Raw genomic sequence first — 19089 nt, forward strand, 5'->3', positions numbered from 1 at the left:
TAACTTCTACTATGAGAGGAAGGATGATTCAGATGGTGAAATGTAACACGGGCCGGAAATATAACAAGATTCAAAATGGCTGCCTGCTAAGGATCAGACCATTGTGAAATGCAAGGAAGTGTTTATAAGCCTACTGGTTAAACTGGCTTATTACAAGCTGGTTAAAACTAGAAGGCTATACGGAATTAGCAAAAACAGAGCCGAATGATGGTTACCAGGGGCCGGGGGCTAGGGGAATTTGGAAGATGATGGTTAAAGGGTACAGACTTGCAGTCAGATGATGAATCATAGCATTGCAATTATAGTCAATAATGCTATGTTACATACTTCAAAGTTGCCAAGAGACTAAATCTGAAATGTTCTTACCACACACACACACAAATCGTAAGGCTATAATACTACAGGACTTTATCGACATTTCTTCTTATTTAGTGGAAATGAACCTGCTAATTAATAAGATTTATAAAATAATTGTTTTCTGCCTTTGAATAGTTTACTACTTCCAAAGAGAATTTGGAGAGCAGGTGTCTGTGCATTGTTTATTTTCTGATGGAGATGCTGAGATCCAGAGAGCACACTGACTTGCCCAATCATACAGAAAGTTATTGGTATGCTTGCTTATTTGTTAACCCTCACCAGCAAAGTAATCTGTGTTTCTGAAACTTAAAAAAATATTTTTTTAATGTTTATTTATTTTTGAGAGACAGAGAGAGAGAGACAGAGAGACAGAGCATGAGAGGGGAGGGGCAGAGAGAGAGGGAGACACAGAATGTAAAGCAGGCTCCAGGCTCTAAGTTGTCAGCACAGAGCCCAACCCGGGGCTCAAGCTCACGGACCGCAAGATCATGACCTGAGCCGAAGCCGGACGCTTAATAGACTGAGCCACCCAAGCACCACCCCCATGCCCCATGCTTTTTTTTTTTTTTTTTTTTTTTTATGGACACATTTTCCTAACCTAATAAATCAACTTCACAATTAAATTTTAAAACAGCTACTAGCTCATGTAAACAGTTTCTGGTTATCCTGCAAATTCCAACACAAGATAGATTATTGATGTTCTCCTGGAATAGTCATGCATCTTCTAGGGCCATCCATGAAGTTAGGAGGGCAGTGAAAATTTTGCAAGACTTACTGTAATATCATCATGAAAGCCTGACACGAGGTGTTCCCAAAAATAAGATTATTCATTTTCTTCTGGTGGCAATTTTTACTAAAAAATATTAAAACTGTGAATAAACGTAGCCCTTTAAAATCATATTTATAAGTTCACTTTACTAGGAAATGAGAATTTTTAATATGTGGGTTTGAAAATAATTTATTCTTCTCTGATTATAAAAGCAATATGTGTTTATTATAAAAAACTGACAAATATAGAAAAAAACCATGAAAACAAGTGGGGAGAGCCTCCCATCACCACAGGTAATTTCTGTTTTCATTTTGGTGAATTTCTTTCCAGTCTTTTTTTTTTTTTTAATGTATAAGTACAAATATACACAGTTTCCCATAATGGCTTAAGGTACTACTTATAACTTTGTGTCATACGATTTTCTCTATTTTTATGTCATTAGCATTTCCTCCCTTGCGCAAATGTTTCAAAATTATTTAAATGGCAACATACTATTCAATCATATGGAAATCCTATCATTGTTTTAATCACTGTTCTATTATTAACTAATTGGGTGTTTCCATTTTCTTTCCTATTCTACATAGTGCTGCAATGAACAGTTTTGTGTGTCATTTGCGACTTTTTTTTTTTGCAAACATTTATGATTGTATTCTTAGTAAATGCAGATTGCCTGAAATAACTGATGAGGCTTAGTCTTTCCTAGGGTAACTCTAGAAACGTGTAACAAATGGACCCTGAATCTCTCTCTCCAGAAGTGCAGTGAACTGGCAAAATCCGGAAGGATCTAAACGTCGCATATTAGAACTTGAACATGTCACCACGTCGACCCTGCTGGTCGTTCAGCCAATGCCATTCTTCAGGACCAAAGGACAGTTGTTAGCCCTCATATGAAACTGTGTGCTTTGCAGGAACATGTGGCATCGGTCTCCGTCTGTGCCCTGACTAGGCAGCATTCCTTAGCAAATTATTCCCTGCCTACTCGGACTATTATAGCTGGCTCCTTCATGTCAGCTTTGAGAAAGCACGCAGGGGAATTTTCAAGTTTACAATAGGGAGCAACCGAGATTTCACCATCAGAGCAATAACTCAGTTAGATATTTAAAACCTCTAATCTGTTAAGTAAATACACTCAGTACCAAGAGGTTCCTTTGGAAAGTACGGGAGTCATAGGGACTGCCCTCCTCCTTTCCATCGGTTCTCTTCCGGTTCTTCGATGTCCCTGGCAAAATATTTAGTTTAAGGGTTCAGGGCGTGGCATATACACTTCACAGCATGTTCGCTTTGTGTCAGGTAAAAATAAATAAATGAATAAATAAATAAATAAATAAATAAATAAATAAAAAGTCCACAGCAGTTAATGTGGCAGAGGCTAGGATGTATCACAGGGGCTGATAGCATTCAGGTATTTGCCACATTTAGACTTATATTTAATGGAGAAGTAGTTGTTCCTTCCACAAAGCCCTAAGTAAATACATGTATTTCTATTTGTTGATCCTGTGAAATACACAAGGAATTGGCTCCACTCACTCAGAATTCTGGTAGGTAGCTTTGCAATCTCAAAACTGTGAAATAGGTACACATTTCTAGACCCTAAAATTCCATTTCTCGGCCTTCTTTTAAGAAAGTGATTAAGAATATGTACAAAGATTCATCCACACCAAGTTCTTCATAGTACTATTTACAACAACCAAAAAGTTAGAAACAACCTAGGGCGTTTAATCATGGATAACCATGCAATAATGAGAAACCATACTACTGTTTAAAATGATAGAATAGAGAGTACATTTTTTGATATAAACATTAGACCATATCTGTATTCTTAAATGAAAAGAATAGGTTTTTAAATTTTTTTTTCAACGTTTATTTATTTTTGGGACAGAGAGACACAGAGCATGAACAGGGGAGGGGCAGAGAGAGGGAGACACAGAATCGGAAACAGGCTCCAGGCTCTGAGCCATCAGCCCAGAGCCCGACGTGGGGCTCGAACTCACGGAGCGCGAGATCGTGACCTGGCTGAAGTCGGACGCTTAACCGACTGCGCCACCCAGGCGCCCCAAGAATAGGTTTTTAAATACATGTGCCGTGTGATCTGACTTAGGTTAAAGATATGAATAAACACAAGTCTACAAACTTAAACAAAAAGTTTTTTTTTTTACCTCTCTAGTTCTCTAGGATGGTGAGTTTCTAATTAATCTTTGTTTTTCTCTTTTGACTTCTTTAATATCTTTTCTTTTTCAATGGCATATGCATTATGGTAATATTTTTTAAAGGGGCAGGAAGATGTTTAAAGCTCTGTTCTTTCTATATTATGCCTTACAGATTTTCCCCCCAATTTTCAAGAAGAGACACTAGAAGATTTATGGGTTCAGCTTGATGTATACACTTTGTGATACAATATTTTTGCAAGGAAAAGACCAAATACTCCACCCTCTCATTAAACCCTTCAAACAATTCAGGAGGAGCTGTCACTCCAGGGACCACAAGTTCGCTGCCCTCATTCACATCTCCCTGCCTCACGGAAGCTACTTCTTTAAAACATCATGATACCTCACTGCCCCGCTCTTAACCTCAGAATCCTTGGCACATTTCATAAAAGGTTGACTTCCATTTGGAGCACGGGAAATATCATATTAAAATAATCATGAAACGGTTGAATTGCATTATTGCTTTTTCCACTGAATATGGTTATAAGAAAACTCCACTAAACCAAGCATAGCATTTCATCAGTGAGAAGTCCTTTAAGGAAAATACAATTAATGCTTTGGACTGTTTAAAGGAAGAAGTCAAACCTCATATTTGCCTGGGGAAATTTAAGGTAGGCTCCATGTTGCAGATATAGAAAATCAAGAATAGTTTTTGTAGCACAACTTGTCAATTAGCGTGCATGTTTTAACAGTGTATGCCTAGAAAATTTTAATGTCTTCTCATTGTTACCCACGTACAAACCCACAACCAGCGTGAACACCGAAAATTTTGTTATCTCGGATGGTATTCATCTTGTTTCTTATGGGAATTTTAATCTCGTGATGTTTCATGTAGCCATTAACCCTTCTTCAACCTGGATTTCAAGGCACAGATCTGGTGTGAGCAAGCCAGGCAAGACTGTTAACCACTCTTCTAAGACGCACACTCAATCTTGGTTGAATGAATGAACGAATTTCTCTACTTCTGCCTCATGAACAGTAGGGTCCACGTAAATGAGGCGTTCTCTCCGGGTCTTTCTTTTGAGGGATAATACTTCACATTCTTTGTCCCTTCCTTCTTATTTTGCCCTCTGTACATGTGTGTGTACATGTATATATTTTATTTTTTTTTCAACGTTTTTTTAATTTATTTTTGGGACAGAGAGAGACAGAGCATGAACGGGGGAGGGGCAGAGAGAGAGGGAGACACAGAGTTGGAAACAGGCTCCAGGCTCCGAGCCATCAGCCCAGAGCCTGACGTGGGGCTCGAACACGGACTGCGAGATCGTGACCTGGCTGAAGTCGGACGCTTAACCGACTGCGCCACCCAGCCGCCCCTGTACATGTATATATTTTAAAATTCAAGATTAAGTAGGGATGATTTTCCACAGGAGGAAAGAAGTGGTGTCAGCAGCTCCATAAGTCAGAGTTCCATTTAGAATTCTCTGGGAAAGACTCATTCCGTCCCATGGCAGCACGGTGGAGAAAATAATTTTTTAGATGTCTATGAAGAACGTTTCCATTTTCCCAATGTCAATAACAAGGAGCAATGGTTCACCTAGTGGGCCCTCCAAAGACTTTGAGATGTGGTCTATTTGACCTGAGTTAAGTTTTCATAATATTTGCTATTGAATGGAGGAGAGTGACTTCCTACGCTGTTGAGAAGGAGATACTGAAGGATGTCCATGGAGTGATGAAACGCTGGTCTTAATGTTACCCTGGGACCTTCGATTGGAGGCAAGTCCTCCTTGTGAGTCATAATGGCTGTGAAGAAGGAGCCCTGTTGTCTCTCTGGAGATATTCTGCTAAATAGAACCTCTCAACCTGCCAATGTCAAAAGTGCCACAGTTTGGTAAGTCCAAGATGGTAACATGGTGGGGGCTTTGATGGTAAGAGAAAACAGGATTTTCAGCAGCCCTTTGGCAAATGTAAGCAGTCGGACAAGAAATGAACACATTTGATAAAATCTTTCAAGAGCTACACTCGAAGTGGACTCCAAGGTGGAGAACCAGCTCATTTGGGGTGTGTCTGGAGGTGACAGAAAGAAGACCAGCATTGGAACGGAAGTGATTATAGATCCAACTGTCCTGTTTCTGGATGAGCCCACCGCTGGCTTGGATGCCAGACCATCAAATACAGTTTTGTTTTGTTTTGTTTTTTGTTTTGTTTTGTTTTGTTTTTCTAACTCTTGGAGAAGATGTCAAGTCCATGCCTGCCTTCACATCATCTTTGACCTGCTTCCCTATTCCATCTTTGTGATGTGTGATAGGCTAACCTTGCTGGCTTTGGGAAAGGTGATGTTCTATGGCCCTGCACAGGAGCTATGGCTTGGATTGCATCTGCTGGTTGCATGTGTGAGTTCTAAAACAACCCTGTTGATTTCTTCCCGTATGTCGTGAATAGAGACTCCTCTGCTGTGACTACACAGAAACTGAGGACCTGGGAAACGGGAGGCATTTGAAGAGCCTCGCAGTCAACATAAACGATACAGAGAGGAATTAGCTTAAGTTTATGTTAATTCTTCTCTCTACAGAGCAATTAAATCTGAACTGGATGGACTCTCAGGAGGCTAAAAAAGGAGTACGCTGTTTCCACACATATAGCCTGAAGCACTCTCTTTGATCATTGGCTCAGGTGGGTGTCCAAACGTTCACTCAAAACTTGACACGGTGAGCTTCAAAACTCTCCTGAGATAATAGTGCCAGCTTTCAGCCTCCTAGTTGTAGAGGCTCTTTACTTCGGCTTAAACAACCCTGCAGGAATTCAGAAGAGAGCTGGCTTCCTGTTCTAACCAAAACCAATTCTTCAACCATCTCTCCGTGGTGTCTCTTTGGGCTCTTGAAAAGAAGCAGTTTATGCATGAGTCTGTCGGGGGCAATTATAGGATAACGTTATATGTATTTTGTGAAAGCTAATGTCAGACCTGGTGCCTGTAGAAATTTGATCACGTATCACGTTGACAAGCGGATCCTGTTTAAGGTTGGGACTGAAACTGAAACTGAATGGAGAAGACTTCTTTGTCTTGAGGCCTTTCCTCATGGTGCTCGCGCTGATGCCCAGAACCTTGTCTCTGGTGTTGCTTGTTTCAGGTCAAAGTCCCATTACATTCTTTGGCTGCTCTTCTTTTCACTATCCCTGTAGTGCTAATTATGACCTTACGAGGCCTCTTTGTGAATCTCAGAACCATGAGGTCTTGGTTTTCCGGAGTACAATGCGTAAGTATTTCTTAGTTTAACTACACAACTTTGCGTAATGAATCGATAGGCCAAAGCATTTGTCTCAGGATAAATGGGACACAAGAAAACAGAGCTGTTACTCGGCAGTGTGTTCCAGGGAAGACTTTCTACCGAACAAAGCTGTCCTCCCGGGGCCGGTGGGGGAATCGGCTGACCTTCGCCCACGTGACGGTTCGTTTCTCCACAATTCCCACCCCCAGATTTCTGCTTCTAGAGGAGCTTTTCTAAGCCAATTGTACCAGGCATCTCTGGACCCCCTGTCACATTCTTTCAGACGCCATTGAGTTCAGCCTCAGCCCCAGATCCCAACTCACTGGCAACAACTTACCTTGTCTTTCCGCTCTAGGAAATTCTCACGGCTGAGAGAAAATGTTGGACCCGTCTTTCCCCTCCCAAGGAAAACTTAAATCTGTAGGGGAGCTAATACCCCTGGGGACAGTCCTCAACTAATGAGGGATGTGAGCCAACTGCCAAATACTCCATTCACCATCTTTCAGGGGCAAAATTCCAAGACATCTGTTTGTTTCTCAGGTGGTTCTAATGGAATCGGTGTCCCCAGAATGACCTTAAAAGCTGTTTTCTCCCTCCACCCTCCTGCTTCACTCGTGTTTCCTGATTTTATCACTCAAATAAAGGACCTTCACCTGGGGCTTTGCTTTTAGGAAATCCAAACTAGGGTGCCAAGAAACAAGATCCTCGGTTTGTTTTAAGTAGTCATTGTGCGAATTCATATCGTTGCGACCCCCCGTTGGAGTTGTGGTGTATTATTTTCATTTTTAGTGATCTCTATAACACCTCAGCATTTGGTGGGTATGATTAAGCCTGTGTGGAAACTACAACCTATATTACTATCTAGAAGAAATGAAAGTGAGGCCTAACGATAGGTAACACCATCCATTGGATAATCAGACAATCAAAGTTTGAGGAGGAAATGAGGAACAATCCACTGACTTAGAGAGGAGGCCTGATTTCTAGATCTAGCTCTGGTCATGATTCCACAGTGACAAAGTCAAACGTCTCTCTGCCTTTGGTGTCCTCATCTTTAAAATTAAGGCATTGAATTAGATGGTCCCTGTCTTTCTCTAGCTTAGAAGTTCTGTAATTTGTACAAGTCAACACCGGGGTAAGAACCTTTCCTGTCAGCGGAGCTCAGCTACAGTCAGGGTCCGCTGTGTGGAACCCAGAAAGCCCATGGCTGCCGGCTTTTGGTGCACATCCCCTTGTTGGAATCGAACATCAGGTTTCTTTGCTTTCACAGCACATTCCCTTCCAAAATATCTGGCATCTCATAGGTGCTCAATAAATGCTGTTTTAAAGGGAACTCCTACCATCTTCTAAAAAAGACTTTGCATGGAACTCTACTAGAAAGAGAATGGTTTTTGATGGACGCTCCATTAGTCAGGATGTCATAGAAATGGAAGGGGAATTAAGCAACTTTTAAATGGTCACATTTTGTAAACAATTTCTGTGACAATGTTTTATGTAATATGAATACGACACTTACCCAAATTGCCGTGTCTTGTAGTTACTTGTGTTGTGTTTGATTCTCTTATTGTAAGTTCTCTTGAATTTAGTCACGTTCTAGTCATCTGTATATACTGCTAAGTACTTGCCACATAAGACACTTGTCAATTTTGGGGATGGGAAGAGAAAGACACCAAGACTCCACTACATGTAGGAATTAGGACTCATTAGAAGTGTATCTGAGATATTTGAAAAGAAGAGTTAGAGAGGTACCTAGGTGACTCAGTCAATTGAACGTCTGACTCTTGATTTCCACTCAGGTCATGATCCCAGGGTAATGGGATCAAGCCCTGTGTTGGGCTCTAAGCTGAGCATGGAGCCTGCTTGAGATTCTCTCTTCTCTCTCTCTCTCTCTCTCTCTCTCACCCCCTCTCTTTCCCTCTGCCCCTCTCCCCTACTTGCACTTGCTCTCTCCCTAAAATAACAACAAAAAAAGAATAGCTAGAAAATAAATTCCAGTGTGGTAAATAGCTTTCTAGTAACTTAGGTTTGAAATACTCTTTTTTTAAATAATTTTTTTACTTTATTTATTTTTCAGAGAAAGAGAGACCAAGTGTGAGCTGGGGAGAAGCAGAGAGAGAGAGAGAGAGAGAGAGAGAGAGAGAGAGACAGAATCCAGTGCAGGGCTCAAACTCACAAACTGTGAGATCATGACCTGGGCCGAAGTGGAATGCTTAACCGACTGAGCCACCTAGGTGCCCCTAGGTTTGAAATAATCTCATGTTAAACTTCCCATTAACGTGTTTATTGACCCCCCATCCCCCACCAAAAAAAAAATCAGTTGAAAGTCACCTTTAAAAAACTGTTTAAGTGACAACATCTGTCAAACTAAGCACTGGGAAATACAATTTCAATCAGTATAAAAAAGTACCAAAAGAAAAAAAATCAGCCAAAAAACACAATGTGATTCCGAGATGAGAAAGAAGGAAAAGAAGAGAAGAGACAACAGGAATGGAGGAAGAAGGAAAAATGGAGACAGTAGAGGAGAGAGGATCTGTGCATAGTGTGAATGTTTGATCTAGGTAGGTAGAGAATTTTTTACTGTTGTTATGAGCTTTATTGACATGTAATTCATGTATCATAAAATTCACTCTTTCCAAGTGCACACTTAGCATACTCACAGTGTTATGCAACCATTGCCACCACCTATTTTTAGATTATAGAGAAACCACATACCCATTAGCAATCACTCTCCATTCCCCTCCTTTTCCCCTGACACCCCACCCTACCTCTACTTCCTGGCTCTATAAATTTACCACTTTTGAACATTTCATACAAATAGGATCTTATAATATGTGGCCTTTTGTGCTTGTTTTTTCTTTTTCACTTAGTACAGTGTTTTTAAGACTCATCCATGTTGTAGTATCTATCAGCACATCATTCATTTTTGTTGCCAAATAATGTTCCATTGTACAAATTTACACATTTTATTTAGCTATTCATCACTTGATGACATTTAGATTTTTCCTACTTTTGGGTGATTATGAGTAATGAAGCCATGAACACTCATGTACAGGTTTTTGTGTGGGCATGTGTTATCACTCATCTTGGGTGTATACCTAGAAGTAGAATTGCAGAATCATCTATGGTTAACCATTTGAGGAACTGTCAAACTATTTTTCAGAGGGACCACATCATTTTTCATTTCATCAACAGCATATAAGGGTTCCAATTTCTCTATGTCATTGTCAATAGGTCTTAGCCATCTTTTTCGATTATAGCCATTCTCATGGGTGTGAAGTGATATGTTATTGTGGTTTTGATTTACCTTCCCTAATGACTAATGACTTTGATGATCTTTGCATGTGTTGTTGGTCATTTACATCTCTTTGGAGAAATGTCTATTCAGATATTTTGTCCATTCTTAAATTGGGTTGGTTATCTTTTTATCACTGATTTACAAGAGTTCTTCATATATTCTGGATACAAGGAAAAGTCACTTATCAGATATACGAGTTGAAAATTATTTCATGCCTTTTTGTGGGTTATTTTTTGACATTTTTGTAATAACCTTCGAAGCCCAAAAGTTTATCATTTTTATATACTCCAGTTTATTTGTTTTTTATTTTGTTGCTTGAGCTTTTGGTATTATGTCTGTAAAAAACCATTGCCAAGGTCATGAAGACTTACTCCTATATTTTCCTCTAAGAGTTTCATCGTTTTAGCTCTTATATTTAGGTATGTGATCCATGTTGAGTTCATTTTTGTGCATGGTGTGAGGTAGAGGGTTCTCATCATTTTTGTGCATGTGGATATCCAGTTGTCCCAGCACCATTTGTTGAAAAGATTTTTCTTTCCTCCACTGAATGGTCTTGGCACCGCAATGAAAAAAAATCAGTTGATTATACAAGGGGGCTTCTAACTGGGCTCTCAGTCCTATTCCTCTGATCTACATGTCTACACTTATGCCAGTATCACATGCCTTGATGACTGTAGTTGTGTAGTAAGTTTGGAATCAGGAACCGTAGGTCTTCCGACTTTGTTCTTCCGTTTCTTTGTTGGGTTTGTTCCGAATATTTGGGATCTCTTGTAATTCTATATGAATTTGAGTATTGGCTTTTCCATTTCTGCAAATAAGCCAGCTGGAATTTTGGTAGGAATTATGTCGAATCTGAAGATCAATTTTGGGGGTGGGTGGGTGGTGCCATCTTAACAATGCCAAGTCTGTCTGATTTATGACGGAGGATGTCTTTCTCTTTATTTGGAAGTCTTCCTTCATTTCTTTAATAATAGTTTGTAGTTTTAGTTTCATTTTCCACACCTTTTGTGAAACTTACACCTAGGTATTTTGTCTTTGTTTTTGTTTTTGATGCTATTGTAGAAGTAACTGTTTTCTTAATTGTATTTTCAGGTGCGTATTATTATCAGTGAACACTGATAGTGTGTAGAGATACAATTGAGTTTTGTATGTTGACCTCGAATCTTGCAACCTTGCTGACCTTATCAGTTCTAATAGTTTTTTTTTTTTAGTGGGTTCTTTAAGATTTTCCATATATAAGATAATGTCACCTGCAAATTAAGATAGCTACTACTTCCTCTCCAATCTGGGTGTCTTCCTCCTTTTGTTGTACAGATGCCCTGGCTAGAATCTCCAGCACAATGTTGAATAGAATTGGTGAGAATGGACATCCTTGTCTGGGGCCTGATCTCAGGAGGAAAGCATTCAGTCTTTCGACAGTAAGTATGATTAGCTGTGGGATTTTCATCGATGACCTTTATCAGGTTGAGGAAGTTCTTTACTCTGCCTAGTTTGTTGACTGTTTTTATTATGATAGGGTGTTGGGTTTTATTAAATGCCCTTCATACTTCTTTTAAATTTAGTTAATATTATGTATGCCATTTCATAAGTCCCGCTTGGTTATGGTGCGTGGTCCTTTGTATATATGTCTGGATATAGATTACTAATGTTTCGTTGAGTATTTTTGTGTGTCTGTATTGATTAAGGCTGTTGGCCTATAGTTTTATTTTCTTGTGATGTCTTTATCTTACTTTAATATCAGTGTGATACTGTCCTCATAGAATGAGTTAGAAATTGTTATGTCCTTTTCTACTTATTGGAAACGTTTCTGAAAGAATTAGCTTCAATTTTTCTGTGAATATTTGGTAGAATTTACTTGGCTTTTCTTTATGGAAATATTTTTAGTTACCAATTTGATATCTTTGTTTGTTGTTGGGCTTTTTGAGCTTTTTATGTTTACTTGAGTCAGTTTCAGGACGTTGTATCTTTCTACTCATTTGTCCCTTTTATCTATACTATCTAACTTATTGCGTACAGTTGTTCATAGTCATTTTTCTTTCTTACAGTTGGTAGTGATGACCTCTCTTACATTCTTGAGTTTAGCAATTTGTCTCTCAGGGCCCACACCCCCTTCCCCTGCTTTTTCTTGGTTAGTCTAGTTAAAGGTTGTTAATGTTGTTGACCTCTTCCAAGAACCAACTTTTAGTTCCACCCATTTCCTCTATTGTTTTGCTATTATTTCATGTATCCTTGCTGTAAGTTTCCCTCTGAGCAGTACTTTCGCTGCACCACGTGAATTTTGGTATGCTTGTGTTTCCGCTTTCATTCATGTCAAAGTATTTTCTACTTTCCTTATGATTTCCTCTTTGACACATTGGTTATATAGGAGTGTAACATTTAATATCCCCATATCATTGTAAATTTCCCAAAGTTCCTTCTGTTATTGATTCTAATTTAATTCCACTGTGTTTTGAAAACATACTTTGGATGATCTCAATCTTTTTAAATTTATTAGGACTTGTCCTCTGGCCTTGCATATGATTTATTCTGGAGAATGTTTTAGGTGCACTTAAGAAAGGTGGATGCCTATTCTATTGTAGGGTGTAGTGTTCTATAGATATCTGTTAGGTCTAGTGGCTTTTCTATCTAGTTTTTCTATTCATTATTGAAAATGTGGTATTGAAGTATCCAATTTTTATTGTTGAATTGTTTATTCCTCCATTCCATTCTGTCAGTTTTGCTTCATATATTTTCGGGGGTTATTGTTAGGTATATATATGATCATAAATCTTGTATCTTCCTGATGAATTTATCCTTTATTATAATGGAACCCCCTCTTTATCTCTAGTAACAATTTTTGTTGTAAAATTTATTTTGTCAGATATAAGCATAGCAACTCCAGCTTTTTTTTTTTACTGTTTACATGTTATATCTTTTTTTGACCTATTTACTTTCTTTTTTTTTAATATGAAATTTATTGTCAAATTGGTTTCCATACAACACCCAGTGCTCATCCCAAAAGGTGCCCTCCTCAATGCCCATCACCCACTTTCCCCTCCCTCCCACCCCGCATCAACCCTCAGTTTATTCTCAGTTTTTAAGAGTCTCTTATGGTTTGCCTCCCTCCCTCTCTAACTTTTTTTTTTCCCTTCCCCTCCCCCATGGTCTTCTCTTAAGTTTCTCAGGATCCACATAAGTGTGAAAACGTATGGTATCTGTCTTTCTCTGTATGGCTTATTTCACTTAGCATCACACTCTCCAGTTCCATCCACGTTGCTACAAAAGGCCATATTAAAAAGAATTATTCACCAAGATCAAGTGGGATTCATTCCTGGGCTGCAGGGCTGGTCCAATACTCACAAATCAATCAACGTGATACATCACATTAATAAAAGAAAAGATAAGAACCATACGATCCTGTCAATTGACTTATTTACTTTCAACATATTTGTGTTTAGTGGATAGTTTTTGTTTAATGATTTCAGGGTTTTTTAAATTTATTTTTTTAAATAATCATACAATACTATTCATTTTTTTCTCTGGATGTACAGTTCTAGGAATTTTAAAATACATGTAGATATGTGTAACCATGCCTGTGATAGGATAGAAAATAATTCCATTATCTCCAAAAACTCCCTTCCTACAAACCTAATCCCTAACATACAATGATATTCTCCCTTGTGGAGAGTTCTTATTATACCATCATAGGTCAGGGATTCATTTTACATTATTATCATTATCCCTATTATTTTTTTTTAATTTTTTAATATTTGTTTATTTTTGACAGAGAGAGACAGAGCATGAGCGGGGGAGGGGCAGAGAGAGAGGGAGACACAGAATCCGAAGCAGGCTCCAGGATCTGAGCCGTCCTCACACAGCCCGACGTGGGGCTCGAACTCACGGACCGCGAGATCATGACCTGAGCCGAAGTCGGACGCTCAACCGACTGAGCCACCCAGGCGCCCCAATCATTATCACTATTATTTGACATTTATTTTCTGGATTGTCTTTATTCTTCAACTCTTCTGAGACTTTGTATTGAGTTATAAAACTACATCCGCATGAAGAGTTAAGGGCAGACGGGGAGTATTTTCTGGGCTGCGATATTGATTAGTCATATAAATGTAGAAGATTCTTAGAAGAATTGGCATGGCATCAAGATTGAGGCTTGAGTCACACTTAAGGTCTGGTATCTTCTGCCAAAATTGGGAAAACTACTACACCACTGTCATATTACATAATCTGAGTGGTAGTTTGGAAATACAAGGTCTTCAGGGATAGCTGAGCACCAACTATTCAATTGTAAATGCGTCCCCAAGTATGCCTGGCGTCCTGTCTCATCCTCTTGCTCCCAGTTGACTCTGGAAAGCAAATACAGTGTGAACAATAGAGTCCTATAAGGTCCAGGTGTAGGACTGACCTTTGTATCATTGTTAATCCTTGTCCTCTCTTTTCAGAGACGGGACATTAAGTTGAAACTGCATAAAAACCTTTCCTGAGCCACAGGGCTGGGCAGCTTTTCCCTCTTTGCAAATCCAAAGGATTTAGCAGGATTTCCCCCTTCTCAAACGCCGCCCCCTCCTCTGACCTTCACAGCTTCCCAACATTAGGGAAAGGCAGGAAGTTTTCCCTGTGGTTATTTTTTTGTGACGACATGATGGGGCAGGTTGATCAATGGGGGAAAACCCACGTTAGAACACGCCTTCTGTGTACATTCCCAATATTTGCTATAAGTAGGGCCATCCCAGACCCAGGCTGCTACCAGAACCCAGCAGCACTCCTAGCACACTGGGTACCCAGCACTGGGCAGATCTATTCCCTGAGCTGAAAATGATGGACAGTGGCAAGAATTTGCTCTTGGCTGCTTTGATGTCAGTGCTGCTACTCCACCTGTGCAGCAAGTCAGAAGGTGAGTATCACCCTTTCTGCTAACGCAGGAGGAAGAACTATTTTCATTTTCCGCTAAGCCTTGAGCTCCCCCGGGGGTCCCCAAGGAATGGGAGCCTGTTAGAAAGTCTTCAGAAGTGATGGGAGTTGTCAGCTCATTGGGGAGTGAGGAGGGAAAGGTTGCTGCTGCTGACCGGGCTTTTCTCTCTGCTGACAATCCCAGCAGATTTGGAGGTGGGTGGGTGGGCTCTTAGGGACCCCCAAGCTCTGCAACAAGGCCAAAGCGCTATTTCTGGGAGTGATGTAAATTGGGTAACATTACCAGTAAATGGGGTCAATTCAGAAATGTGGGGAACACTCCCACTTCCCAACTTTCTCACCTCTCAGCTAAATAGTAGAGATCCAAACTCACCCTTTAGGGGCAGATAATGGGACCTGTCTTCTCCATCCTTATGCGGCTTTGGGGCCATCTTTTGCCAACTTGGAGACAACATTTACTCCTTACCGTATAGCAGGTTATAATTTAACCTGGTGGTGGGGGGGGGGAATGTCCAAGAATTGCTTTATGACCGTCAGAGCACATGACGTCTAATGACAGGTGCATCCCTGAAAATGCATGTGTTGAACTTTTATGATCAAAATAAAACATTGAAATAATAAATTAAATTAAAATATTTCCATTAATATTACACTTTCAATTGCAGCCCGGATAAGCAGCTCCGATAAATCACATTTTCCTTTATAACTTCTTGCCGTTCCCCTCCTCTTAGTACCCAGTGGCCAGATAATAGATTAAGATCTCCATACTTCTTCATTTTCTGAATTTGGAAGCTTATCTATAAGAGTTTCTTCAAGTGGGAGGTACTCATATTCTTGAGTGATTATAGTGAACTTAAAATAAAACACTGTCCATTTGTGTTTCTTAGTAAAGATATTCCTTTCGTTGGAGATCACGTGCTTCTAGACTTTCGAACCAAAATTGCCCAGCACATAAACCATTTTTTTTTTAAAGAGAGCTGGGAGCTACCTTAAATCAGGTCTCAAAGCCATTGGAACTCTTTCTCTAAATAGTTTATTTAGTATCTACAACTCCAACTCCAAGTAGTTCTGTAATACTATCACAAGATATGTTCATTCATGTGGACTCAATACTTGCAATTTCTTTTTAGCAGCAAGCAGCTTTGACTGCTGCCTTCGGTATACAGAACGCATCCTTCATCCCAGATTTATCGTGGGCTTCACGCAGCAGCTGTCCAATGAAGCCTGTGATATCAATGCAATCATGTAAGTTATCAACTGACTTGAATTCAATTGTATCAATTGAGTCTCAAAACATGTTTGCCTTTTTTGGAGTTGCATTCAGAAATAACCAATGTGGCAGAGATACGTTTGTTTTGATAGGGCATATGTACTTCGAAGTTTAAATAGGACAGGACTAAGGTGAAAGCTTGTTTTTTTTAGAAAAAGAACAGACCGAGGGCAAAAACCGCTTTCTAAGATAAACTTGTAAGCACCTAACGCGTTAGCCCATGAAAATATGGAAGACATCGATTTGGAAATGAGCATCTTCCACCAGGGAATGGTTGGGGCTTTTATATTTTCACATATAATATTCTTGATTCATATAGGATATTATACTTCGGAATGATAAAAATTAGTCAGATATACTCATGTTTAGTGTAACCACCGGCAACAAAATTAAATAATTCTAAGACTATTTTCCAGCCATTGTTCAACCATTTGTTCAGTTGCAGAGAAAGTAGGAGAGAGTCCTTTCATTTCTTGCATCAAGCTTTATCAGAAATATATTTTTTTTTTGGTATTTTGTTTCACCTCTGAAAAAACTAAAATGCTTAGTGGGTAGAGCAGTCAGCTGGAATACAAAATTTCCATTGGGTGTTCTATGACATAGCCGTTCAAAACTTTTGAAGCACAAATAAAATTTTATGTTTTTTTTGTTTTTTGTTTTTTTATAGCTTTTACACAAAGAAAAAATTCGCTGTGTGTGCAGATCCAAAGAAGAACTGGGTGAAACAGGCTGTGCATATCCTCAGGTATGAGATATTTACCATCAGTCCCTCTCCAAATGTCTGGGGCAAAGGTCAAGTGCAGAGTAGTGGATCATAGACTCGTTAGAACCCTTTCGCCTAAGCACTGTAGAATTTTAAAGGGGAAATTTGAGTTGGAACATAAAACAAAAATTCATTTTTTCCCACTTACATCCTTTTTATTTTTTTTAATTTAGCGAGTTTTACGAGATGTGTTAGTCCTCCATGCATTTAATAGTCACAAGCTTCTTCATTTTGGTGCAAAGATGCCTCCTATTTATAGAATTTACAGACCGCATGATACTTCTTTGTTAAAAACTAAAAAATAAAGAGCCAACCAGAGATCAATATTCTGATTTCCACTGATGATAATGGAGAGTAACATTTTATCAACATGAACAGAAGCCACCTAATCCAAAGGTGCCATAGACACTGAATTTTTTTTTTTTCAGCGTTTACTTATTTTTGGGACAGAGAGACACAGAGCATGAACGGGGGAGGGGCAGAGAGAGAGGGAGACACAGAATCGGAGACAGGCTCCAGGCTCTGAGCCATCAGCCCAGAGCCTGACGCGGGGCTCGAACTCACGGACCGCGAGATCGTGACCTGGCTGAAGTCGGACGCTTAACCAACTGCGCCACCCAGGCGCCCCCCTTTTTTTTTTTCCAACGTTTATTTATTTTTGGGACAGAGAGAGACAGAGCATGAACGGGGGAGGGGGACACTGAATTTAAAGATGCAACCTAAGTGCTCAATCCTGTTTCCATCTCTAGCCAGCTCACTTGTGTTGGGCAGGGCCCTCCCTCTCTGAACCTTGATTTCCTCATGTGGACTCTGAGTTGCTGGCACCCTGAGATTAATGAGAAGTAATGTTTAGGTACAAAAGGCACTCCTACCAGCCAGTCCATCCTGTCTTTGCTTATTGTTTTCTTCTCTTCCTCTTGACAGCCAAAGAGTCAAGAAGATGTAAAAACTGATGCTCTCTGCGAAGGAATTGCACAGAGCCCAAGAACAAAAGAATCTAGCTGGAGTTGGCAGTTGAGAGTTTAGCACTTACCTGATTTGTGCCTCCTTGGACTTGTCCAATTGATGAAGTTGATACATATTGCATCATAGTTTGCTTTGTTAAGCATCACATTAGAGTCAAACTCTATTTTATGTTATTTATATCTATGTTTTTGTGTGCGTGTGTTGCTATTTAATACTAATTTCCTATAAGCTATTTGGTTTAGTATGAATGTGTAGAGGAATGAGGTTATATAGCCTTTCTTGTAAGCTGCAAGCTATTTGTAAAAAAAACTATTTAACATTCTTCTGTCTACATAGTTTTGTTTCTTAAACTGTTGTAATTAACCTGTAAAAGAGAAAAATGATGATTAAAAATAAATATTGAAAATAAAAGAATGAAATAAAAATTATTTGTTGATAGAGTTATATAACACTTACAAAGATATATATTAAAATATTTTTAAAATATTTAAAGGCATGGTAAATACCAAAATTGCGGGTGGGGAGGAATCATATTTCCCCACTTACTCCTGCCTGGTTGTTCTTCTTAACTCTGTTCCTCATGGTCCTGGCTTTCATTCTATATGAATTATAATGAAAAGGTGCTTTATTTTATTTTTTTATTCAAAGTCATCCAAACCAAAAATTAGAAAAATCCTAAATCTGAGATCTATAACTTAGTGTTTACTGATGTAAAACTTTTCAAAATAAAAAAGTGTACCCATAAACTTTGAGACTACAGGGATATAACAACTACTTCGAAAACACCCTGAGAAATTCCTTTGTCCATCTAGGGACCTAGGAATGGGCACTTCAGCACTGAAACATTTCTGTATTTCAAAAGTCCTCCTGGGTTGTCTCCAAGCAGTTTCCAAAAAGAAAATGACTGTGGAGAGGGTTCTAGAAACTGATTGCCTCACTAAGCAGAAGAGAACTTCCGCGGCGTGAAACCTAGCAAGAACCCAGACATAGGACAAAAGGGTCCTGAACCAGAGTGGTTATTATTGCAATGTTCAGGGGGCAAAGGTGATGGAGTGCCTGGACACAGCACTTGGGACAGTCTGCCTCAGATTTCAAAGGCCCCAAGGGATCATGGGAGGCAAGCACACTGATGGTCTGATGCAAAATCCAAACCCACAAACCCACAAAGCAGGGCGATGGAGGGTCATTGGTGTAGAGCCCAAAGCTGTCAGTGGCTCAGTCAGCCTGGAAGTCATCTCTATGCCCGGGAATAATAACACTGAGTCATCAGGGAAAGTATGCTCAATATCCTGTTTGTTTATTCATCAAATATGAGTTTATTACTTATGATGTGACAGGTACGGAGCCAAGTGAAGCT

General features: G+C 39.4%; 1 protein-coding gene across 2 annotated transcripts; it reads left to right on the forward strand.

Annotated features, from left to right (window-relative positions):
• The first annotated feature begins 13868 nt into the window (after nucleotides 1–13868).
• CCL20 (C-C motif chemokine ligand 20) lies at nucleotides 13869–18133 on the forward strand. 2 transcript variants are annotated; one of them, XM_003991225.4, is made up of 4 exons: nucleotides 13869–14716; nucleotides 15864–15978; nucleotides 16671–16748; nucleotides 17691–18133. In XM_003991225.4, exons 1-4 carry the CDS (start codon nucleotides 14638–14640, stop codon nucleotides 17710–17712), a joined length of 294 nt encoding a protein of 97 aa, XP_003991274.2. In that variant the 5' UTR covers nucleotides 13869–14637; the 3' UTR covers nucleotides 17713–18133. The 2 variants fall into 2 exon arrangements, with proteins under 2 accessions (XP_003991274.2, XP_011283949.1); XM_011285647.4 differs by having other exon boundaries at nucleotides 13872–14716; nucleotides 15867–15978.
• The last annotated feature ends 956 nt before the right edge of the window (nucleotides 18134–19089 follow it).

Source organism: Felis catus, chromosome C1 (genome assembly GCF_018350175.1).
Source record: "Felis catus isolate Fca126 chromosome C1, F.catus_Fca126_mat1.0, whole genome shotgun sequence".
NCBI lineage: Eukaryota > Metazoa > Chordata > Mammalia > Carnivora > Felidae > Felis > Felis catus.